At 38.6% G+C, this 26,697-nt stretch overlaps 1 protein-coding gene across 3 annotated transcripts in view; it reads right to left on the bottom strand.

Annotated features, from left to right (window-relative positions):
• Positions 1-26,697, bottom strand: part of CCDC141 (coiled-coil domain containing 141) — a 179,947-nt gene that overhangs the window by 43,910 nt on the left and 109,340 nt on the right. For all 3 annotated transcript variants that reach the window (XM_033113107.1, XM_033113108.1, XM_033113110.1), the window contains 5 exons: positions 24,372-24,544; positions 11,285-11,426; positions 9,485-9,604; positions 7,549-7,740; positions 2,020-2,196 (listed from right to left, as the gene is read on the bottom strand). In XM_033113107.1, coding sequence (XP_032968998.1) covers positions 2,020-2,196; positions 7,549-7,740; positions 9,485-9,604; positions 11,285-11,426; positions 24,372-24,544 — 804 coding nt within the window. The remainder of the gene's footprint in view (positions 1-2,019; positions 2,197-7,548; positions 7,741-9,484; positions 9,605-11,284; positions 11,427-24,371; positions 24,545-26,697) is intronic.

Raw genomic sequence — 26,697 nt, 5'->3', positions numbered from 1 at the left:
AATACATGTTCTAAATGTTCCAAATAAAAAAATAATATTTTTTTACTATAAGCAACAGTATAACATACAAACATGGGCAAATTGCTTAGCAAGTTTCCTCTGATGCTTAAAGATAGTATTAGATAAATTAGAACTATTCAATGTATGTTTTGTTTCCACATATATTTAACAAGAATGGTCTTCAAACAACAAAGGTTGAGAAAAAGAAGACAAAGAGAAAATTGCAGCTCAAAGTAGATGAGGGTAGTTAGATGGAACGTAACTCGTACAAATGAATTCAGGTCCAGACTGAGTTTAATCATATCTCAGAATACTGAGAAAATTGCAGATGTCAGATATATTTGCAAATCTACAGAAAATAGGAGAAGGGTCAGAAAATTAGAGAAAGAAAAACTCTCTGACTTTCAAATGGGGAAAAAGGGTGGATTACATAATTTACGGACGGGAAAGCTTTACAGAGAAGACCAATGCCGTAAGTTCATCACTGATCAATCCATTTGTGATCACTTTGGAAAGAATCCTTTGATCACTAGGAGTCAACCTGATTTCTGTCAGATTATATGTATGTAATTGATAGGATACTAGGTAAATAGACCTCCCTTTGAGTAATGTCTCCCATTATAAACGTAAGAAAAACACTGCGAAATCGTGGTTGGATTAAAGTATTATTTGAAACATCCATGATTGTTTAAAAAACTGGTTAATTAACTGATTGCTTAATGGCTTGGGATGTCAACCTGCCCCTTAGACACTTTTATTCATTATCACATTGTCGCTAGAAGTCTTCTTTCTCAATGTATAGAATTAAACCCAGGAGAGATGGCTAATATAGTAGATAGCAGGTCCAAAATTAATTTGACAAGATGGAAACATGGGGGAAGACTAACCAAATGACATTAAATAGGAATAAATATACGACCCACATTTGTATATAATAGCTGACATAAGATTTTCTAGCTTGGCAGAAATTGCAATAAAAATGTACAACAGTTTTATTCAATCCCAAGCTTAATATGAATCAGCAAAGTGAAATCCTCACTAAAAATGCTTGTATGCTCTTAGGTCTCACTAGTAAAGAATGATACCCACTTTGTTGTTCTGTGTGTTTAAGTTGTACTTCACTTTTGATTACATTTTATGAATGATTTCGACAAATCATAGACAATTCTGGGAGGAAGGATCAGGATGGAGAGAGAAATGAAGCTACCTCCCAAATGACAGAAAGGATTTGCACGTGGTTAGCAGCAGAACAGACTCAGATTAGACACAGGAACTATTTCCTACGTTTGAAGGACTTTTCATGTGTAAGAGGAATGAAGCATGAATACTTTTCCTCTGTGTCGCTAAGGAGGGTTAGCACCAGATATGAAGACAGATTTCACTTAACATTAAAACAGAAGTTTTCTAGTAGCCGGCGTTCCCCAACAATGAAACGATCAGTTTCATTAGGAAGACACCAAAGTTTTGAAGGAGCGGAGGATTAGCCATCTTTTCAGAATTCTGCGGAGCACTTTATATGGGTCAGAGGTTGATATTAGGATTCTAGAGTATTTTACCGATGTAAGTAGACAACTAAAGTTTAGGGTGTATGTCTAAATATAATGGAGCTTCACTATAAAAAGATCTGGTACAGTAGGAAATTCTTCAAAATGAAGATGCATCCTAGACATTGTCTTTAGCCCCGGGCAATTTTGGAAGGACCTTGTCGCACGCTCTCAACGTAACTTAGAACTTTTGGGTGAACTTCTATGTAATGATAAAAAAATATTGCATCTGGATTATAGTCACTCTTTCTTCTTCCTAGTGAAAACAACCGTCACGTTATAAAGTAACAAGAGGTCTAGGATTAAATAAACACATAAATGCTGGGCTTCAGGACTGTTCTAGGTTGAATGAAGCTAAAACGAACTTTCTAAATCCACATTACTGATTAATTGATAATTGAACTTTTGAATTTATGATTTTAACTTTGACAAGTAACCCTTGCAGGAGCTGTGACTCACATAATGTCATTCTCACCATATTTATTAAGTTAAGGAACTGAAGCCCTAGGTCTTGAGTTAAAAAACTCCTCTTTAAAAAGAGCTGCCACTGCTCAGCAGAGTCAGACTGGTATTTGGCGTCAGCAGGATCCTCTTCCCTCCGCGGGTTTTCAGTTTGGTAAAACTCCTTGAGGCTCTGACACTGCTCCTCTATCTAAAAATGAGAACATAAATGCAAGTTAAGAACACTTAAACACATTTTTAAAGAAAAATGACACTAGATTCCAATAAAAGCCTATATAAAAATTAAATGGAAACTACATCCCAGATTTCTTTAACTAATTATAGAATATTGTCAAATTTACTGAAAAGGTGTGAAAATCTGTTTAGGTTGTCGACAGACAGGACTACCACTGGGTAGTAAATTGAGCGGACACGTTTATTATCTATAAGACCTATTTACTATAGCGGAAATCATATTTATGTATTGTATATACGCATGTTTTGCAAATGAGGATAATTTATGTCCAACACCGAGTGCATCATTTAAAGCTGAGTTTTAATTTCAGAAGAAAGCTATATATGTATATATATGTGAATATATATACCTATATATGTAATTAAGGAATATGAATCAGAAAGAACTGTAAGTCCATGAAAAAATACTAGTAAATCACAATTTGCTTCTAGTAAGTGATAAACCAGAACAAGAGTACACACAATTACTAATTTTCGGTACAAGTGTCAATATGAAACTGTTCCCATGAACTAATCTTACTAAGAAACATTACTTTACCTCCTTATATTTTTTTCATTTGTTAACCCAATGTAAGCAATACTAGATTATTTTCAACCACTCTTTTTGAATAGAGCTTATATTAAATCAAATGTGCCTGCAGAACTATAGATGAACATGTAATTGGCTCATGTAGAAATAGGAGAAAATTTTTGCCACAAGTTTTTGTCCATTTTGAACCATATTTAATGGCCACTAGGACAAGACTCAAAGAGCTCCTAACTACCAAAAGCAACGTAACCAAGGAGAGAGATTTCAGGCAATGGTTAGTCGCTGTATTTTAAAGCTTTGAACAACATTCTTAATTTAAATGAGCTTAATAGGAGAGCCTGCACGTGGAGCTCAGAAACAGTTCTCTCCTCATTTCCCACATTCCGTTTCTCCATGGCCCGGTTTGGCTGATGCCTGTTTCCTCAGCCCAGAATGAGCTTTTCTCAGTTTTGCGCTTTTACTCATTCTTCATGAGCTAGTTAAAATGCCACCTCCTTCATGGATTCTTCTAAGATTCCCTAATAAGAATCAAGCATTTATTTCCTTGTGTTGCCAAAGATAGTTCTGGAAGAAAGAGAACCAAAATCAAATTATTACAACTCAAGGCCACGTTTATGCACAATGCTACGGACACACTGAGAGGGGACCACCAACTCTGCATCGAGTACACAGAGGACTTCCCAAAGGAGGTGACGTTGATTTGTGTCTTTCAGAATTGTCCAGGGTGAGGTGGAAAGAATAACTTGCGTGAAGGCACAAGTATGAAAATCCTGATGGTTCAGAGCACGATAAATGATCTGATTGTGTAGGGGACGTTTGGCTTGTGTGAGCTGAGTGGCAAAAAAGAAGCTAGAAGGATAATTGTGCTGGGGTAAAATCCACCAGCCTGTTTCAACTTGTTTTCTATTATAACCAACATGATGTGGCACGTTCTCATTAGTTTGAAGCAACCGATAGCTATCACAGTGACTCAGAATGAGCATGGCAACCATCAGTAAGTACTTCAGTAGCACTGTGCACGACAGGCTGGGTGTCAATTTGATGGGCTGTCAGTTGTGTGCAATTCTCAAATCATGAACTTTAATTCATTCACCCTTTCCAACTGTTCAAAAAAGCCTCCTTGAATGCAAGTGAGAATGATACCATTATAGGAATTCCCTTGAATCTGTATCCATATATTTTTAAGTGAATAATGATAAACTTTAATAGTTGATCCACTTTTAGTAAAAGTTACTAGCACCTTGCTTCACAAATTACATTTGTCAAACTGCCTGAATTTCAGGAGGTAATGTGATTAGATTTGCTTTAGAGTGACCATTTTTTGAAAGCAGGAGTGAAGGAGAGAATGACAGGGGGGAAGGGAGAACAGGCAGAGGCAACTTTTTTAAGCCTCTGCAAGAGATGAGGAGGGCCTCAACCAAGGAATGCATGGTGCAAAAGGAGAGTAAGGGGAATTCAGAAACCTTTCAGCTTGTCTCTCTAGAGAGACACAGGATAGTATGGACTTTGAAATAGGAAAAAACGAAAGGGAGGAGATTGGTGATTAAACTTAGGCTTTATGTTTACTAGCTGATTAATCTTGTATACCTAAATTCTCAGAGCCCCAAGTTCTTCTCATTTGGAAAATAGGGATAATAGTAAATAAACACAGAGGTGTTATGAAGATTATATAAAATCTGGAATGAAAAACACAGGGCCTGTTGCAAAATAAATGCACACTGAGAGAGGGCTGGGGAAAGACTTTGAAGTTTCCACACAGGACTTCTGAAAAATGGTGGGGTCATTAACCCAATGCCAAAATACAGAAAGAAAACCTGTTTGAGGGAAAGATAACCAATTGTGTTTTGCTGAGTTTCAGGAGCCCACGGATACGTAGGTAATTAGTATAACCAGAAGTTGAAAGCATTGGTCTGGAGCTTAGAACTGTTGGGGCTGAAGAGCCATTTCTGAGTTATTGGTGAATTGAAACCATATATAGGGGTGTATGTAATTTTTGTAAGAAACATGTGTAGAGTGTGCAAAAGAAAGAATACAGGCAAGAACTCTGGGACCCACCATACTTCAGGAAAAGGGAACTGAGTTGGGAAAAAGGACAAGGAGTAGATAGAGTAGAAAAAATGATTCCACTTATGTTAAAGTACCCAAATAAGACAAATCTATAGAGATAGAAAGCAGATCAGTGCTTGCCTGAGGCTGGGAGTAGAAACCATGATTGACTGAAAATGTGCACCAGGGCTCTTTTTGGGGTGATGGAAATATGCTGATATTGGAGTACAATGATGGTTTCATAACTCAATAAATACATTAAAAATCATCGCACTCCAAAATAGGTAAATTTTATTCGTGTTTCCCCGAAAATAAGACCTAGCTGGACAATCAGCTCTAATACATCTTTTGGAGCGAAACTTAATATAAGACCCAGTCTTATTTTAGTATAAGACTGGGTATAATGTAATATAATATAATATAATTAATATAATATAATATAATACTGGGCCTTATATTAATTTTTGCTCTAAAAGATGCACTAGAGCTGATTGTCCGGCTAAGTCTTATTTTTGGGGGAAACACGGTATGTAAATTACACTTCAATAAATCTGTTTTTGTTTTTTTAAGCCACAGCAGGTAAGAATAACTGGATTAAATAAATGTGGCAGAGAGACTAAGCAGGGTGAAGACTGAAAATACACCATTTCATTTGTCAACACGAGGAAGTAGCTTATAGGAACATTTTCAGTGGAGCAAAGAGGTGGCAGATGGCAGGATAGAAAAGAAAATAAGCTAACCTGCCATGGGATGAGGACTGGGGAGGATGAATGAGTAGAGGCAAGAAATGTCTTCTTCCTATTGCAAGAGTCCAGTTGTGAAGGGAGGGAAGATTATAGAGTGGCTGCCTCCATAAGGACAAGGCTAAGTGGGCATAACTATAGACGAAAAGGAAGGAAGCAAAGGAAAAAGCAAACCTGAAAAATTAGAGAAGGTGGCTAGCGCTATATTCTGAAGGATATGGAAGCATACAGGGAGGGATTGATTTCTGATTAGCGCTGAACAGAAGTAGGGACTTCACTTTATTGGCGACGATGGCGGGGGGGGGGGTAAATGTGCCAGTTGGTTTGGAAGTCAAGGCAGTCAGGCTCAATGGCCACAATTTTTTTTTTCCAGTCACCTATGAGGTCAAGGCATTGGCTGAGATTTAAGTATGGAAAGGAGTAAAATGTTTGAGAATCGCTACTGAATGGGTGCCAACTAGGGAGCATATGGGGGACCCAGCTGAGACAGAGACTCATAAATTTGTAACAGTGCCAATCAGCACCATTGTATGATTTTCTGCAGGAGTATCTGGAAGCTTGGAAAGAAAAGCTAAGTAAATAAGAGTGTCAGATTGATCGAGTATTAGGAATTGGCAGAGTTCGTCAGGGTGGAAGGCAGAAAGTGAGGGCATGGAGAATGAAACGCAAATGAGTAACCAGGAGCTGGAGAGGAAAAAAGGAAACCGTGAGCGGGTAGGAGAGTGACAGACTCAGAGCGCTGCCAAAATTAGAAGGACAGAAGGTTCTGCCAGATAGGAAAACAGATTAAGTGAAAGCTGGGAAGATGAAAGGATGAAAAGTTGTTGTGAGGAAGTGTTTGGGACCAAATCTCCTGGTCCCAACGGCTAGAGTGGGCCATGGAAGTGGTTACTGAACTAGACGACAAGGAGCTACAGTTTTGGCAATGAAGACACAGGAAACAAGCACTTCTTTGAACCTTCTCCACCATTAAAATTTCTGAATAAACATGTTTATCAATAGGATAATCCTGTCAGTTGAAATACCTCTGCCAAACCATGAGAGGTTGGGACTAAGAAAAACTTTAAAAAGTCAGAAATGACAAAAGGTAGAGTAAAGATGTAGAAAAGGAGGCAGTGGTTACCTGAGATTTCCAGGGTGGGGACATGGCATTCCTCCAAACAATGATAGAAAGCAAGCTGACAGAGGAAATGTGGGTAGGCCAGATGGTGGTGTTGGGAGGTGAAGGGGAAAGTGTTGGGAGGGTGGGGGTGAGAATATGGAAATCTAGCATGCTACCTAACTTTGGTTGGCTTTATCCCTGAGTGACCTTGCTGGTTCTACCTCCTGAGGGAAGGGTGAGCAGCATGCCCCTGAGTGCACTGGGACCAGAGTTGAATGAGGAAGGACCCTGGCACTTTTATAATACTGACATCATCTCCAAGACACTGGGACCATTGGGAGATGGAATCCTAGTCTGCTAGAGGCAATGTTACAGATTGTCTATACACCCCTGTCAAAATAGTGCCTCGGAAGAAGTTCTCTGCAGTAACGTGTCAAGAGGCATAAACTGTCAAACAAAAACAGATTTGACAATAGATCCAAAAGCCCATAATTTCCAATTCTGTGCATTTTAAATGAATCACATGAATTGCTTAGGTATTCAAAGAAATCCAAAGTTTAGACGATGACTTATTTTATAATAATTTGGTTCTACAGTTACGATATTGTAAATACGTAAAGATAAAAAGTGTCCCAACAGAATCCTTTGCTTTACTGTGTACATATCTCCACATACATGCTGTATGATGTTTTAGTAAAAGAGCTTACTCTTTTAGTACTTGTATGAGGCCTTGGTGAATGAAGGGCCTATAAGTGAGTACAAGCCCTGGGGTGGAGGACATGGAATAACCTCCCTGGGCTTCCATCCCCACAGAAAGCAGGAAGACGGGCAGAAGCCCCCTTGCTGATGAAGGTGGCTTGCCACCTTGCCAGCACATTGGTACCGTACCTCCTCTGATGACTTTAGAAATGCCACATAAGTTTGCAGGACTTGTGACCTGGAGCCGATGCTTTGGCCAAGTACGTTTAATTCTTCCTCTAGCCATTTAGCTTTAGAAAAAAGCAATGCCACTTCATCAGGTTCAAATTCATTTTTCTCTGTCATAAGTTTTGCAGCTGCTTCTAATTCTTGTGCTGTGTCCTTTGAAAGCAAAGCACAGGGGGTCAGAAGCTGACAGAGGAATCACGAACATTCACATTTCATTACCTCCTCTACATGCATCTATTATGATTATTAATTGAACTTGTACCAAGATTCTCCTCAATAAAAGAAAGACACAACTTTCAAAATTTTTTTAAAAAAAGGTATCTTAAAATAAAAATCATCTCAAATTATTCTTTCACTCTATCAGCTACACTTCTTGTTTAACATTCTATTTTCTGTGTCACAAATAGAAGAAAAGTTGTTTGGTATAGAAGATGATAAAACAAAATGGCACAAATGTTTTAAGTAATTTAAATAAAGTTACATACTAGAATTGCTTTATGAAATTAACAATAATAGCTCAAGCAAATTCTTAAACTAATTTTGTTATATTCAAGGTGCAAATTCATAGAAATTGTTTACTCATTTTTAATTCATAAAAAAATGACATGTCAATTATGCATTCTTACTTCGATGTCAATTTTTAATTCATAAAAAAATGACATGTCAATTATGCATTCTTACCCTTATCTAGAAGGGTTTTTTAAAAAGTACAGGGGAAATGTTACATATGAGGTCTAAATAGCCTAAAGAGTCAGTGACTTGCTTGGGTTTGATATTTTTCTCTTTGAGTGCAATTTCTGTCCTGTGAAATCTAACCACTGATTAAATGGAGGAGTAGGTATTGTAGGCATCATAGGTACCATTGCCAGAGAAAGAGTCATGTAAAATTTCATGGAGACCAAGATAGCAATCAAGCAAAAGTGAAAGAAAAAAATCTCCATTCTCACTTGCAGCAAGAAGAGATGGCTTCCCTACTTGTGTTTAATATGCTTCCCAAGTACTCCTCTAAATGAAGGCGATTTTAAGAGTGTTGCTTCCAGACAGTACTCGGGAAGGAGGAAGCAGGAGAGTTTCTCCCTGTGCAATTTCCTCTTTCCTTTTAAATTTTTTAAAATTAAAAAATGAAATTGAATTCAGATATATGTTTTATTTTAAACATTTTAAATAATGAATAAAAAACATCTCATTTTTAAAAAATCCATTCATCTGTGGGTGGGCAGGTGGTGTGTCTGTGAAGGAGGCCCTTCTGCTGAGAACTGGGGAGGCAAGGCCATTTCCTGCCGACCTGGGCGAGCCAAGGGAGACCTTTGACTCACTTTCCTAAACACCGGCTGGGGCAGGCTGGGACTCAGTGGGGTCTGGAGCTGCCAGCAGGAATATTTGACCCTAAGAGCCATGGGAAAGGGTGAGAGGGAGCTAGAGAAGTTGCCAGGGAGAGAAGGGGCATTTTCTGTCTCTGAAGGTTCAGCATATAAACAATATTGCGTTTTTATGTGCCTCCTGGAATCTTGCATTAACTCATGTCGCTTCTGGTAATTTTGTTTCGTGACGTACTCCAGCAGAAAATCACAAACAGGCTTAGAGAAGCACTCTCCCTGCCTCCTCTGGCACCCCAAGAGGAGTGACTGACATCTCCCAGGCCAGGAAAAGGCACAAAATGAGTGTTTACCACCAGGCTAGAATGTTGAGTTTCAGTGAGCTCAAACCCCCTAATAAATGCACATATAGATAGAAATAATTTAGATACACATAACGGTCGGAGTTTTGAAGTCATTATTTGCCACAACATTAATTTAGAATCACAACCCTCCAGAGAACTAAGAATAAGTTTCATAGCTACTGATACAGAAAGAAATCATCTTTACAAAATCCTAACAATAATAATTATTTTATTTACCTTAGCTTGGATGTCTAGTTCCAAATATTTACTCAAAATCTCTCCTGACTCAGAAAGGCTGGAACCAACATCCATTGCACTGGAAAGTACTCGATTGATTTTCTGAATTGACATTTCCGCCTTTAGGAATAAAGAACATGTTGTAGACTTAGTAATATGTTTTTGCACATATGTATGCATATGCACAGAGAAGATGAAGAAATAGTACTCTCTATATTCCCATTATACTTTATATATCAATTTTAATCTAAAAAGAGTTTTAAATATTTCCAAATTTCATATTTAAATTAATAACATTGCTCTCCACATGAGGTAATACTACTGACTCACCGATAGAGGGTATATGTTTAAAGATATTTCTTGTAGTAACAGCAATGAGATATAAGCAATCGTCCATGTCCTTTAAGAACTTATTATCTATGAGTATATTACATAGAAAGGAGAATGCACTTGCCAACACAGCAGACATGAATTTATCTGATTAATTGAGTCACAATCATCCACTGTAAGTTGAATAGGGTTCAATTTACAGGTACATTTTGAAGTAGAGGTCCAGAGCAAGGTATTAGATCACCTAAGATTTTCTATTTTTAGGGCTGGGGCACCCTGGAGCAGCTCCACGCTCTGTACATGTGATAATAAAACACAGGAACACGCCTAGACGATGTAATTGATAACTGCAGAAGACTATATGTGATCTTCAATACACAAGAATCAGTGAATAAAGTGACCTTTACAGGTTCTATTACATTCAAGTTACTGCCTGCATCCCTGGGCTCTCACTAGAGTTCATACTTCCCAGCATCACACTGGGTATGAATTGGCAGTAAGATGATGGCCACAGCTGTTGGAGTCCCTACTACATTTTCCACCACCGTCGAATTTGCTTGACTCTCAAGCTCTAGGGACTGTGGCACCACAGCTGTCATCATATTTGGAGTCTCCCTGGACCCAGGCATCAGAACAAGGCTCAAATTCCCAAGTTTCTGGATCAATAACAGGTAGGGAAGCAATTCAGATAGGGACATGGCTATTTATTGGTTATTTAGACTTCGCTGTCCTACCAAGTCTACTAATTCTACTTGTGTAAGTCAGGCATATAAGTTTATTGTATCAAATGAAAACATCATTGAAAATCTAAGACCCAGCCTATGTAACGAGGCTCGTTAACATTAATGTCATTGGGACATTCCTAGTTTTTGCTATATATCCTGCCCACAGATAAGCAAATTGTTATCTAGTCAGATGGTAGCTGCCTGATTTTATTCCTCTTTGAAAACAGGAAGTAATAGTCTCCCAAATCAAGCCATGTATTTACTCTGTAGAGGATTTTTACACATATGCTTGCATTCAGATGACTGACCTAGTGCAATAAAACTCATCCTTTTTTGGTATTGACCTATTTGCTGTCCTTGTGTTGTGTAGTATCAAGTTAACCAAAACCTGTGCATCTTGGAACCATGCACAAAACCTTATAAGGCGAGGACATCATCACGGTACGTACCCAGTTAAGTTAATGCAGTTCTGCATTTGTATATACGTGTGCAGAGCCAGGTGGCAGGTAGGATTACATATCTAGTTTTGGCAACCCGGGGCAGGGATGGTTGATGAGCAATAGTGAATTACAGCTCTATTCTGTTCAGTTATTAAAATCTAATGTGGAATGTAAGAGATGCCTAAGGAGACATGTCCCCATCCTTCCCCCAGGCTCATATGCTGCAGTTGCCACACCATCTATTATCACCGAATAAGGAGTTCATCTAAACAGTAGCTTAAGGAGGACACATTTTATGAAACTACCTTCCTTAGGTGGCCCTTCACTGAGGCTGTTAATTGTTGTTTCTTAAGAGCAAATTCCTTGTGCGCTGAACACTGTTCAGTCAGATGATTCACGCGTCTCTGAATGCATCCCATCATTTCATGGACACCGGTCACCTGAGAGCTGAACGGAACAAGCCAGCTGTTAGTTCACTCCACCCCCATATAGAAGCCCCTGGAATAAGGAACATTTGAAAATGGAACTACTCTTTCATGAGAAGTCTGAGTTGATAGAAGTTATCAAGCTTCGGGCTTTAGGATAATAGAAGTTAAGTAGCTACAGTTCTGGCACTGCAGAGAGCAAAACCAAATTGTGTTCCTTTGTTTAAGTCAGTCCCGAGGGAAAAGATGAGTTATGGGTTTTGCAACCAGGTCTAATCTTCTTTTCTAAAGGTTTACTTTTTAATATTTCACTAAGATATTTTGAGAACCTTATGGCAAAAAGCACAGTATGTTTGCCAAGACTTTTCCTGGAGGTGTTATTTAAAAGCTTCATTTATCTAAAGATGCTCTTTGAATAGAAATGTGGCTCAACCAATTAACAAAACATTTACTAATCTAAGAGGGTAAAATATTGATGTAACACTAAGGACCTTGTTCTGCAAGGTTATGAATGCTCAAGGCTGCATTCATTAGATGAAAACCAAGTTAGCACCAACAATTAGGAATCTAATGTACTACTTGTTCATAAGAAAGAAACCAAGCTTCATATTGTCATTTTCACTTCTGCTGGCTTCATGAGAAAAAGGGAACATGAGAGCTCAAAAAATGAAAATGCCTATAAAACAACAAATGAACCTGGAGTTGGACCCCATTTGCTCCAATCTAAAGATAGATTAGCAAATTTCCTAACCATTTCCAATTTAGGCCCACTGGTAATGCAAGACAATGAAAGAACATTGCTGATGGAATGAGTACTTCTTAATTTTTCATCCTTATTCCTAGGACAGAGCCTCTACTACAATGTTAGAAGTTGACGTCTTTAGTTTCCTGTCAGTCATTTCCTTCAAATACTAATAAAGATTAACATGATAACCTTAAATTTAATTACCAAGAGCTAAAAAAGATCTTGGAATGAGGTACAGGTTTCAGTAGTTTTACCTCAAATAATTAATTTATGACTCTATAAAAATGAATTAAATTAGTAATGAAATGAGGGCAAGATCCGAAAGAACTGAGAGGTAAAGGAACTTCACAGGAATGACAATGAGGCTGCTTAAGAGGTGAGAATTCATTAAGCAGCTTGAGAACCTAATAGGATAAACATGGGATTCAAGTGTGTCCTGTGGGTACCACTGGCATCCCAGAGAAGTTTAACTGGGGGGAAATCTTAATCCTGACATACAATGTTCTACAGACATTATACTTAAAACAATTAGTTTTGTATTTTAATAACTCCAAGATAGTGAAGAGTCTAATCAAGAAATCAGGAGAGTTTTAGAAATAAGTTTTATGATAATTAAGTGCACAAAGTCTGTAAAAGCAGTGTATAGGTAATACTAATCATATTTTAGCTAGGTTTTAGACTTTGAGACATTATATGCTAAAAAGGCACTTAGCCCAGTTGTCCTATCTCTTACAGTTCCAAGTTTTCTGTAAGTATGCAAATCTGAGAAGAGAAAGACAAATAAAAAAGTGAATAAGCACTGTAGAAAAACAGTATAGAGAACAAAGTTTGTGAAAAGTAATTGGGTAAACATTTTCTAAAAACAATTCCTGAATACTTACTGTGACAGGTTTGCACTTTTAATGTTTTAAGTCGTCTCTTTTCTAATTCTCATAACTACCCTATCATCTGGGTATAACTGTTATCTCCATTTTTCAGATGCACAAACTGAGGAACAGAAAAGCTCGGTAATTTGCCCAGGTCACAATTAAGTGGCCAAGCTGGGATTTAAACCTGTTCATCGGATCTCAGAGTCCACCGTCTTCACCTCCTCTCAGTACCTTTTCTGGGTCTGTAATGCATGACCAGGGGTGGGGGGAAGTATTCTTCCTTTAAACTTTCACTTTCCCTGGAGTTGAGAGTTGATGGAAACAGGATTAGCCCGTCTGGCATGCTCTTTTGAAACTGGCTGGGTTCTCCAGGTAGTGCAATGTCTGTCTGTAGTTTTCAAAGTGGCCACTAGAGGGGCCCAGTACCAGCACTGAGAACGGACATCGGGAAACAAAACAGAATCCAGCATTCCTTCTGTAAAAATATTGCTCTTTGGCAACTTACAAGTTTAATTTAGATGGCCTAAAACCAACCAAATAGGCTCTCTCTCTTTCTGTCTTTGGAAGGACCATTCATTTTTGATTTTCCAATAACCTAGGAGATTCAGCCTCATCTTGAGATGCGTGCCTCATGGTGTGTATCAGCTGCATTGTAAATTCTTGAAGGAAATGGACAACACTCTTTTTATCCATATATCTCTAAGGCCCTGAGCACAGAGCCTGGTAAGTAGGAGATTAATGCATGTTTTTAAATAAAACACACTTTGATCAATAATTAAGGGGAAAGAAGAAACTTAAGGAACAAAAAGAATACATGCACAGATAGTTACTGTATAAAAATGTTGCTAGTATAGTACAGAATTGTACACCTGAAATCGATGTAACTTTACTAACAATTGTCACCCCAATAAACTTTAATTTAAAAAAAAGTCACTAGTAACAGTATCTAGTAGTTTTCAAATAATGATAACTTTGCCCTTTGCTCTCTTATGTAAGTTTTAGGCTATGCAAAGACTGCCCAATTTCTTTGATGGTTTAACATGTATAGGTAGGTGGACCAATACTTCCCTCTTCCATTTCAGCCTTAAGGGACAGGCTGAATTGCCGTTCCGCTGTGCATTACTGCCTGGCCACTGTGCACTCCACTCTTACGTGACTTGGATCCCTTCCTCAGTATGAGAAGTTCTCAGTTATCTTGCTTCCCCTAGCCAGCTCCTGTTTGCCTCTCTCTGTGTCCCAGCTAGATCATCTCTGTTTGCTCTGACATTAATCTCTTCCCTCTCCCTGATTCCCAGTTGGAAGATATCTGTCAGACTCCTAACACCAGTGCCACCCCCTACGTTCCTTCTTCGTGTCAACTTCATCTGCAGGTTATAACCCACCCTGATGCCATTATTTTCAGTTAGAAACTTTATACACTGATTTCAGACTTTTCTTTTGAACATCCCAAACATTTTAAAACATGTATAGCATGCATACTGACAATTTTCTCAGAGTCTATAAAGCAGATGGTTTGATCAAAGGAAAAATATGACCTCACTCTCTGCCAGCAATTCTTACACTCACTGAAAATAAATTAATAGATTTCCATCAGTCAACCAGGAATGAAGTCCTAGTACTTCCCAATCATATTAAATAAATGATAGGACGAGAACTAAGAACGAATACCAGAAACTTGTTGAACGAAGTGCCGTCATTTTGCTCTGCTCCTGAAGCCGCACTGCTCATGTGCTGCCTGATTGGGTGGGAGAGGGGCTAACAGTGGACTAGACCTCCAGCTCTTAGAATCTGTGACTCTAATTTCATTGTAAATACTCACTGACTTTTGGGCTTTGTCTGTAAGAATGCGTTAGACGGTGCCTGTGAGTATGTGTGAGTAGGAGATTCATCAGACTATTCCTGTTGACTTGAACTTTTCCAAGCATCACAGACACTCAGAAACGACACACTGTGAAGGCGTCTTCAGACATTTGTTAGAAACTCCATCATGGGAGCCTTTTCTCCCTTGTTCACTGAGTCAGTAGAGAGGATGGAACGGGGGAATAAAAGTGATTTTGTTTTCCCCCAAAGAGCAGAGAATATTCACTTCTGGCTCAAAAATAGACTGCTCTATTTGCTGTATGGAAGCAGTTGCCATATCTTTGCATCTGCCACAAATTGGGGCTGAGGGAGGGGGGCAAATCCCAATGTTAATGTGTTCTAATGATTCTTTTTGGAGAACAGCAAGTTGCTTTCAAACCTTTCATAAATTCTTATTGGCAGCCCATCTGGATTAGGAGCTGAACCAGATGGCAAGCACTTGACGAGTTACTCTATCTCATCAGAAGGAACCAGCTGATCATATTTTCCTTTTTGTGTATAGACAAATTACACTTTAAAAATGAAAATATATATATATATATATCTTAAATATATATATATTTGTTTATTTATATATCTTCCTTATCTTTTGCTTGCTGGCTTCTTTTGACAGAGACCCAAACAGTGTCCCTTTATGTTTATGATCTTTATTTTGGAGGAAACAGTCGTTCTCTAGATTTCATCTCTAATTGGAAAAAAATGCCATTGGTACTATAGAAGTGAAATGTATGTTTTTACAATTATTTTTCTGACTTAAGCTATATACATCGAGAATCTCTATCAAACAAATCTCTCTCTCTCTCTCTCTCTCTCTCTCTCTCTCTCACACACACACACACACACACACACACACACACACACACCTTCAATATACATATAACAATGAAGAAACAGAAAGTAAGTGGCACTGAAGCTATAGAGCTCTTGGGTTCTGGCCCAGATACATCAGAGATGAACACAAGTTCCATTCCTATGAGCCCACAGAGACCTACACAAAGGGTAGGAGAATATCGGAAATAAGTAAGAGGGATGAGGTTCTCCCTCTTCGTAAAAGGAGGTTGAAAAACCCTGTAAACAAGTGATACTTGGGCCAAGGAGTCAGACAACCAGCAGGGCAATCAGGAACCATCCTTCAACCCCCACCCGATTCTCTGGCTACATCTCTGAGAGCCACTGTGTCTCCATGGGACCTAACATGACCCTGACCAAACAACAAAACATGGATTCTGGACTGGAGACCTTGTGAATTCAGGTGGAAGTCATTGCAAAGCTGGCTAAGGACAAAAGAACAAAGAGGAAAAGAATAAAAGCAGGAATATAAAGCCAAAAAACAAACACTTCCACTCCAGGTGAGAGTACAATCTAAAATTTCAAAATACATGAGGAAAATAAATCCTAAGCAGGACACTAAACAATTGAGAGATAAATGTACTCTATCTGAAATAAAGCTAAGTAATCTGAAAATGACTTTACTATAAATACGTCTGAGATCATCAGAAATTAAAAAGAAAATCCAACACCCATAATAAAAGAACAAGAAACTCCGAAACAAAAACAGAAATAAAAACAGAATTGGATATGAAATAAAATGAGCTAGAAATTCTAGAAATGAAAAAATATAGTTATAATAACTTTTAAAAAATCAGTGAATGAAAACAAAGAGAAAATTAGTCTGAGGGATTCACTAAGAATACAACACAAAGAGCTAAAGGATCGAAAAATCTGACAGTTCAGAGACCTGAAGGACAGACTGAGAGGCTCCAACACTCTATGAGGAGTTATAGGAGAAGAGAAAAGAGAGCACAATAGAAAATCAATATTTAAAGAGATAAGTGCTAACAATTTTCCATGATCGATGACACACATCCTCAGATAAAAAGGGCGCAGTAAGAACTAAACAAGCAAATATTCTCATTCGTGATAATGAGAAAAATATAAAAATATAGTTTAAGGTATTTCCTTCCCAAAAGTTTTTCTTTTTGTAGTCCGTTAGTATAATGCCATATATAAAACTTCCATCCAACTTTTACTCACTTAGCATTGTGTTGTAAGGCTATTCTCTGTCCTTAAATATTCCTCAAGAACACTATTTTGATATGGGTTTAGAATAGTCCATTATGAGCTTGTCCTTAAAATATTAAAACAGTTCTCTATTTTCTGGGAATATTTAGGTGTTTTTCAGATTTGTACTTATTAGAAACAGAACTATGATGAGTGTTTTATTTATAAGTATATCCACTTATATCTCTCCCTCTCTCTTTTCTGGGCTCCTTTCTCTCCAAAGCTTCTAATCTGAGAGAACTCCTCCTTAGTCACCCAAGACAGAGATTTCTGCTCTGCCCTTTTAGTCAGGCTTCCTCTACACTCTGCAGTTTCAGACATTCTTACTCTGGGATCCTTGCTACTTCATATACCACATTATCAGCATCATACATAAATGAAAGCATATTGCAATGAGGGACTCCTAGATCTTTTACAAGATCCTAATCTAGTTACTCCTAGATTTAATGGAAAATGTGAGCTTTTGGTGCTTCCATACTAAGAGTTTCAGAATTATAAAAGCCTGGACAAAATGTTAACAGGCCCAGATTGCAGTTGTGACATTTACTCAACCTCTGAAAAGAACAACTTAATATAGACATGAACATGTTTGAAAAGTGGCTGAGTTAACACTGTCATAAAAACTCGATTTTGCAATTTCCGAAATTTCAGTTTCTGACATTTACCATCTAAATTCATCACCAAACTTTTTTTTTTTTTTAAACAGATATTTTAAGTTCTTACAGGCTTGGTAGAATTCCCACAACATGCAATCATAGATGACTCTATTAGGGAAAGGAAATTTCTGTTTTTGTTTCTTTGTTTTGTTTTGTTGGAAAGTTGGATGGTTTTTGTTTTCCACTTAAGATTTTTAAAAATATTTTTTACTATGATAGAACCTTTCCTTTAATGTCATATCAAGTCCCTTAACATTTCAAATCAAGTCACCTAATATGTAAATACTAAGAAAAGGGATATAAAAGAGGTTACCTGCATGGTTTCATCTCTACAAGGTGATGTCGTGGTCTGGATGAGGAGATGATACTGTCACAAGTCAAACCACTAAGAAATGATTCAGACCATCGCAGAAGGAAAAGTGAAGCCATGAGACATAGCTGACAAATACAACGGAATTCAAAAAGTAGTGTGTGTTTGATATGTATTGATTCTGTGCATCCTGGCTAAAGGGTGTAAATCCTTCTCCCATCTCAGATGATCAGATTCACCTAAGGCCCTCTCAAATCTCATTCCTTCACTTGTCTTATCCTGATCACACGAGCTTGGGAAGGTGTCTCCCTTCTCTGAAAAGGGGGCGCCAAAACCCACTGTCCTCGAGGCTTTCTTGGGTCTAGAGCACACTCCCTCGATGTGTCATTCTCTGACAGACTGTTAGTAAGGTCCCAGAGATGCAAGTCCAGGTTTATATATCTTTGACTGCCCGTCATGCCTGGTGCTGGTGTGTCATACAAGGTGCTTATATGTACAGTCAGTGAATTTTTAAATAACCGGAAAGAAACTTTCAGGGAAGGTGAGATTTGAGTTGAAACTAGAGGACACATGGAGCACATTTTAAGCACACTGGAATATAAGAAGAATCCATGTTCACTAAGTGGCCAGGCTCCTTGTTGTTCATTAAAGTGGAATGAAAGCAGTAGACAGACACAGAATGAGCAACCTAACTTAGGGGTTCAGACTTGCATTCAAGTGCTCTACCTCTTACTGCCATGTGACAGGAAGTAGGGCAGGTTACTGACCCTCTCAGTGCCCTAGCGTCCTCATCTACGAACGGGGACAGTGATACCAGTACTACTGACGTCACAGCGTGCTTTTGAGGGTTAAATTCACCAACACATAGACAGTATTTCCAACACTAGTGTTTCCATGACTGCTAATGGCCATGTGAACAATCTAACTTTCACCCAGATCTTTGATTCTGTCTTATGCTCCAGCCCCCCTGTCACCCGCCACATCGTCCTTTTTTCCGTTACACCTTTGCTGTTGCTCTGCCTGGTCTACTCATCTCCCAGCTATTTGCACAGTAGTTCCTTCCCTTAAAGAATCCTTCCCTGACTACAATGTCTAAAAAGGTTGCTTCCCCACGGTCACTCTCTATTCCATCTCACCTTTACAGTTTTTCATAGCACTCATTGCTGTGTAAGAGCATGTTATTTACTGATTTACTTTGTTCATTGACTCCTTCTTCCCACCAGAGTATAAGCAGCATGAGGGCAGACACTCTGCTTGTCACACCAGGCTTGGGAGCACCTGATTTACAAAAGATGCTCAGTAATACCCTGGAACAACAAACAGACCACGCTGGGTCTGAGTCCATAATCATCCCCAATATCAACCCAGGCAAGTAGTGGTAATCAACATAAATGAAAATCACGGGAAAAGAAGGCAATATCCCAGTTAACTCCTGTTCGTGTTTCTCTGTAAAATATGAAAATATGAAGAATTAACATTAAAAAAGTAATAAATTTTAGATCAAAACAGACAACACTTCAAGTTATATCAAAGCAAAATATTCAACCAGGATGAGGTCTTGTGTACACCTTGTGGACAAAAAAAAAGTTCTATGGCAAGTAACCATAGAATCAGGGTGATCTGATCAGAAATTCCTAACTGGGCGGGTCATGGTGGGTAGTCACATCCCAGGCCTGTAACTTTTTAGTGAAAGGTTTATTTTTGCCTTAAGCAAGCCCTGTCCATTGTTTCTGTGCATCTAAGTTAACATACCTTTAAAATGGCTCTTTTCAGACCCCATCTTCTAATGTGGGAACCACCCTTTCAGACCCCTCATCTAAGACATAACCACCCTCAAAAGAGCACATGATCTTAACTAATCTGTAATTCAATCCCTTACTGTCTCCCACATCCATGTAATCTTCCTTATGTTCCTTCCTTAATTCCAAATGCATAAAAGAAACTGCAAACTTCTATTCTCCAGGAGCATTTGAGATCTTATTCCCCGGCATATGTCATCAGTTTGGCTCAAATAAACTTATAAAAATTCTCTACAGATTTAGATGTTTCTTACATTGACAGCTTAAATTCACCATAACAAGGTAGGATGAAAAATGGTACAGTTTGTTATGCAGGGATAGAAATTGAGTCAATACTGAAGCAAGTTTACTTGTAAATGTTAAGTTAATTTTAGTAAACAGAAAAATGCAAACGAATACTTCACACAGTGGCCTGGTTTTGCTGGGTGTTTGCATGTCTTTGAGTTCTGAACTGGTAACTACACTGACAAAAAAAAAAAAAAGAGGTCCCTTGTTTTTGCCCAATTATGGAAAACTTCACCCTCACACAAAGTCTCTGACAGAGCACTTCCAATCACTACAACTTCCTGTGGCTTAAAAAATGCAGAATATTGCTTGGTAGCAGGCCACCTTTGGTCTCTTTTTAGACTGTGTTCAAATGTGATGCCAAGCAAGGCCTCGGAGGAGGTGAGGACCTGAAACCAGGAGCTTTCAACTTCACTACCAGTCTGAGTTTGACCACTGTCACATACTATTACAAGTCATGTGCATCATAACTAAGTGCAAATAAACGCACTAAAACGCCTTTCAAATTCAAGTGTATTTAGATTGTGACAGATATACTCTGAAAAGATAATAAACTATTTAAGGACTCAGAATTACCACCCAATTATAGGGAGGAAATAGAAAAGGCAAGGAAACATTTAAATAATCATTTATTTGGTGACACTGTTCCAACTTCAAAGGTCTTTGATTCCAGTATAGAAAAATAGTGTGGACCTGTTCCTAATAAGGTAACGATTACAGAACAATAACGACAAAGGTCTCAGATGCACTGGGCAGCTTCGTCTCAGATAAACATGAACTTCTAAAGTCCCATTTTTTTGTCTAAGAAAAAAAAATCAGATCTAAGGGTCTCTGAAATGCCAGCCTGACCCAATACTAAATTCTGTCTTTTATTACCTTATGATAAATCCTTATCTGTCCTATTTCAAATATAGCCTTTCTCAGTTAGTGAAAATGAATATGATTTGGTGCAGCTGACTTTATTGTAATAATTTGAAACAACCATGTGATTCAGTATTTACCTTTTAAAGCTCTTTGTATAGAAAGTAAAAAAATATAAGTGAACCACTTGTTTATTGGACAATCTCTATGTGCCAAGGGTAGTGTTATCTCATCTGATTAAAAACAAAACGAAACAAAACCTCTATGAAATGTATATCTTCATTTTACAGAGAAGGAAACTGAGGCTCACAGAAGTTAAGTTTAAAAGGGATGGCATAGTTTTGACCCTCAGAATGCATGAAATAAAACTCCTCTGACACTGAGTCTTATGTTTCTTACCCACAACCAGTTTTCAAACGTCTGGTACTAGGAACCTTAGTGTTATGTGTCCCAGTGGTGTGGCTGTCATTCAGAAGCCGAGGAAGCCATCGTGATGTTCAGTAACGTGTACTTTGCGCTGCTGAAATTTACATTTATTTCCATGGCCTCCATGCTAAACTCCACTTCACTACAGCAGTGGCTGCAACTTGAAAACTCCTTCTTACGTTCTGCTTCTTCCTCTGATGGTGACTCAGGTCATTGAACAGATAAATCATTAGCTGAAGAAGGGAAGCAAGTCCCAAATGGAATGCATGGGATTGAGGTCAGTAGCTAAGTGTGGCTCGAGTTTGCAACTGAGTTTCTAATGCATTTCAATTCAGTTTTAATGGATTTTTATTCTATATCTACCTTCTGAATCAAAAACGTCCTTTGCCAAGTAACGATTTTACCTTACCTTCAGTTTCTCCTACAAAATGGAAATAGTATTGATTTGTAAAATATTGTGAAATCTCAGGGTAACCAAACATCTTGGAACTACTGTAAAAGCTCATATATCTAGGATGTTGACAGAAACCGTACTACTAATTACTTTTAAAATCCAGTTACCCAACCATTAATTAAAGTTTCTTGAAATGGTCCCTAACTATTGCTTTTTCTATTAAGACTCTTCTGCAGCCTGAAGACTAGAACTACAGATGCCTCTTTGAAAAACTGTATATATATGTATATATATATATGGAGAGAGAGAGAGAGAGAGATTAAAGTAGAATATTAAGACTGGAAAGAGCAAAGAAAGCAAAAGGAATTTATCTAGCTCAGTAGATAAATGTGTTGACCATTACACATGGAATGGCCCAAAACAGTCATTAACACCCTGAAGAGAGACTAATGTAAAATAAAAGCACTTCTTTTATGTTTAAGTACTGAAAATAAAGCATTACTGATTAGAGCAAAAGGTATAAAGTTTAGCAATAATAAACTGTGACCAGCTTTCCAACTCCAGGAGTTAAGCATCAAAACTGAATAGGAAACTTTGATTTCTGGCCAGGAAGCAGGTACTGGATTAACCCTCGTGCCTTAAACAACTAGAAAATAAACAAAATATAAGAAACAGTTGTTCTCAGACATTGACGGACAGATACACAGGACAGTGATCCCTGAGAGAAGGGAAACGGAAGAGGTGAGCTTACAAATGCATCAGCTTACTGCTTGGAAGGCAATTTCCAGATCAAAGCTCAGGCAGGTGAAGCCCAGACAAAGCCTGGAAGTCTCGCTGAGTTGAGGGGACAGAGACCAGACTTCGGGAAGGCCAAACACCTAGGATTTCTGGGGCAGTGCACTAGAGACAGATCACCAGGGATGAGGGGAGGGGGCTTTGGCTGTCTCAGGATCAACTACGTGTGAAAGGAAACTGCCCAAGGGCAGGAAAAGCACTCCGAGCAAAGAGCAGACCAAACAGAAAGATAACATCTATTGGTGCTTTGAGAATTACTTGGTAAAACGACATTCCCCAATTATAACTGGAGACCTCACCACCTAATCTAGTTGTCACATGACTCAGATCAGTGTTGAACACCTACCCTGAGTCCAGATAGCCCCCCACAGGATATCTTTGCACGGTCCAAGACATTTAAACATTCTGGAAAACTGCACCTGGAGCAGGGGAGGGAGAAAGAGCTCCTGAACCACACTTTGAGGCCGTACCTGGGCACAGTGGGGCTTCTGGAGCCAAGTGGACATACCTTTACTTCATCCATGGCGTGGAGCTCAAGTAAAGCAACTTTACTATAGTAAAACTTTACTGTACTACCTACACTTGTTGTTGCTCGTTTTTCAAAGGCGAGGATTATTTGCCCTTCTCATAGTCTCAGCCTTTTAGCTACTGCTGGAAGACCTTGGATTATTTCTGCTCTTGGGTTTGCATGGTCCTGTAGCAACCATCATAAACCCTGGGTAAATATCTCCGCCCAGATTTAGACTGAATTCTGGAAAGAAAATTCTCTAAACCCAAACTTACCAAATCTACACTTTTAAACACATCTAACATAGAACAAAACAAAAACAGAAATAGAATAATTTTACCACATTCTAGCAGTTCATTGTTCCTCAAATTGAATGTCTCTGAGTTTCAAGGAGATTGTGAATATAGAAGATAAAATACTGGGCTTAACTCATTTGCACAAATCTTCACGTCTCTCTATCAAAATGTAAGTCCTGCCTTCATTTCTTCCTGGCCAATATCTATTCCATCATCTGCTCTGTCATCTCCCTTTTTTGTCTTCCAATCCCTAGTCTTTCTCATACTTTCCCATTTAATTTTCTTTCTGTTTCACAAGGTCCTTCTCTCCTTATTCCCACCCAGCTCTAAACTCACACCGAAACACTCACCAAAAGTGCTAATACAAACGATCAGCCCTAGCACAATTGTGAAGAGTGTGGTTTCTAGGGTTTGTGCACTTGGATTCAAATTCTGGACCTGCCACTAGCTGGCTGTGTGACCTTGTGCAAGTTACTTAACTTCTCTGTGTCTCAGTTATTTGTAAAAGGAGAACATTAATAGTATGTGCCTTGTAGAGTTGCTGTGGGAATTAATGAGATAATGCTCCTAAAGCTCTTTGCAAAGTGCCTGCCACATGCTGGGCTCTCAGTAAATGTGAGCTACTATTATTATTAACAATGTCACCTTTTATTTGGGTTTTTTACTTGGTGAGTCACTATAGGTCTATATGAAAGGGAATTCTGGTCCTTATTTATTTATTTTTTTGTCTGGAAACAAAACAAAACAGGGTAGATTGAAGGCTCATGAATTAAAACGGAGGAAACCCTATGGAGGTGCCAGGATATGAAAAACATTGAGAACTAAAGCTCTGTGTCTTTTTTTGTCCTTTTCCTCTCCCCTCCTCAGAAAGTCATAGAAAGAAAGCTTTAGCATTTTCTGGTCCTCAGGCTCAGAACATGGCCTCACTTCTGGATGAGCAATACTAAGTTCAAAATTACTGTTGACCAAAATTCAATAGATCCTTTTAAGCCATGTCATAGTATTAGAAGCAGGAAAAAAAAATCATGCAACTTATTTTTTAACAGGCTGTGGAAACTGTGAAAAAGCTTGTCCCACTGAGGAAGAAATAGACCTTACTCACCTGCCGGAGTCTACTTGGCTGATTAAGGCTTGTCCCTTCTGCAAAGCATCAGCTGTGCAGTCTTTAATTTCTCTGTGTAATTCCTCATGCCTTGCTGCCAAGACAGGCAGACTTAAACCCTCTGATTTAAGGAGCTTAAGGTAAGCTTCAACTCTTCCAAGCACATCAAATGCCTGCCAAAGAAAACATACTTTCATTTTATGCTTTTCTAGTTTAAAATCTACATCAATGTCTACACGAAATACTAGAGATTAAACCAGGCTATTCGATTTATTAGTTTAATCAAACCCCAAAACAACAAGTTTAGTCTTGGAAAACAGCTGTATAGGTTTAAGGCTCCATTTGGGGAAACTGATCATAGCTCAGTTCAGCACATATAAGTGTCAACACCATAAAATTACCAAAAGAGTTTACATTGAGAACGTACCTATACAACTCAGTTCTAACTGTATAGAATTCCGAGGGCCAGCTTTATTTTTTGCACATTCTATACAGCATACAAATAATAGATGAGGTATTTTAAAACTATCATGCAGACTTTCATAACCTGAATGTCTCTGTAGTATTCTTCAAAGGAAATTTCCCGATAAATTGCACTCTGAACCTGAAACACTGTAGGGAAATATTCAAGAAATTACTAATGTGCTTTTGCTCTTGCCTTTCCAAGTAGAAGAACTTCTGCTTGCTCCATGGAAAACATCCATCTGACTACAGAGAAGATTAGAATTTGGTTTTGAAGCCATGAAAGACAAAGACCAAGGTAATATTTACCTTCTGACATGCAAATAAGATTATGCAGGGGGAAAAGGGGGAGGGGGTGGCCAATGAGCTCAGTTGGCTAGAGCATGGTGCTAATAACAAGGTTGTAGGTTTGATCCCAGCATGGGCCACTGTGAGCTGTGCCCTCCTTAAAAACAAACAAAAAACCATAAACTTGTAAACCAAGATATTGTCTTGAGTTGAGGGAAGAGTTTTGAATTTTTTCATTTTCTTCCTTTATTAATGAATCAACAACCAAGCATGGGGAATTAAGCTTATCGCATTAACATAGAGTAAAGAGGAACTATCCTATTGGTCATGAAGGCTTACTTGGCATTAAGATGGAGGCGGATGTGATAAAAAAAAAAGGCAGCAAGAGAGGACTGTGATAATATGAGGGAAAAAGAGAGCGTGCAAAGTGCCATCGTCTTCGCAGGTTTCATCATATCCCGTCTTTGAATGTGGGCCTGGAAAGCAGGAGATGACTTAGGGAAGCTGCAGGAACACTGAATGGTAAGGGAGCTCTTGCCCTGTTGCCCTTTGGCACTACTGGAAGAAGGCACCTTACGGGGTGCATCCTAAGAGCCTCGAGAACAGTCCGATCCCAATAAGCCCTGTCAGCAGGGCCTTGAAGCCTACGCTTTCTGGCTGCAGAGGTGGAAGCCAGCACGATTAGCAGGGGCCTCCCAGGTAGAGTAGGAAGACTCATGAGCAATGTGACAGGTGGTCTTGTGAGTCCAGTACCACGAAGACCTGAGAGACACCAGAGGAGAAAGGCTGAGTTGATATTAAGGGGAAAAGAGCTTAAGCCAAGGATACAGCTGTGGAGCTCTGTAAAAGCACACAGGCGCCTGCCCTAGTCACCATCTCAGGGGGTGAGCTTTCACGGCAGAACTGGAACTGGAAAAACATTTGAATTTATAAATGAACTCTCTCAAATACGGTCCTATTACTTATATGTCGATATTCTGTTCTTCCACCAATGTCATCACGTCTCCTCAATCTGCTCTTTCTGTTCAGTTAGACTGTTGAAAACAAAATCATTCCCATGTATCTAGCAGCTGACAGGAAGTAAGAATAACCACAGTTGAATGAGAACCGACTATGTGCTCCGTCTATACTATTTGTTTCGCGATTACCTTTCATCCGTCAACAAATATTTTTTACTATCTCCTAAGTTTGAAACGCATTGTCCTTTACTGCCCAGGGAGAGAGCAAGAAATTATCCCTATTACATGACAGGGGAAACTGAGTCTCAGAGAGGTTAAGTAAATTACACAAAGTGATACTTCTACTAAGTGACAGATTTAGTATTTGCAACCAGTTTGTCTGGCGCTGAGGCCCTCACTCTGAAACCACAGGCTATGGCACCATGTGGCAAAGAATTACTGTGGGAAGCTTAAGAAAGAAGGGATATTTCTAAGAAGACTGTTAATCTAAGGTGGAAAAGGTGGGATTTTAAAACTTACTTTTTGCAAATAAGTGTCCACCCTTCCTTTGTACAAGTGAGAAAAGATACAGAGAAAGGTAGAGAGATTTCTTTTATGCTATAAAGGACTCTAAAAGA

This window comes from Rhinolophus ferrumequinum, chromosome 8, assembly GCF_004115265.2.
Source record: "Rhinolophus ferrumequinum isolate MPI-CBG mRhiFer1 chromosome 8, mRhiFer1_v1.p, whole genome shotgun sequence".
In the NCBI taxonomy this organism is placed as follows: domain Eukaryota; kingdom Metazoa; phylum Chordata; class Mammalia; order Chiroptera; family Rhinolophidae; genus Rhinolophus; species Rhinolophus ferrumequinum.
The sequence above is the reverse complement of the archived record's forward strand: the minus strand, read 5'-3'. Positions and strand labels throughout refer to the sequence as shown.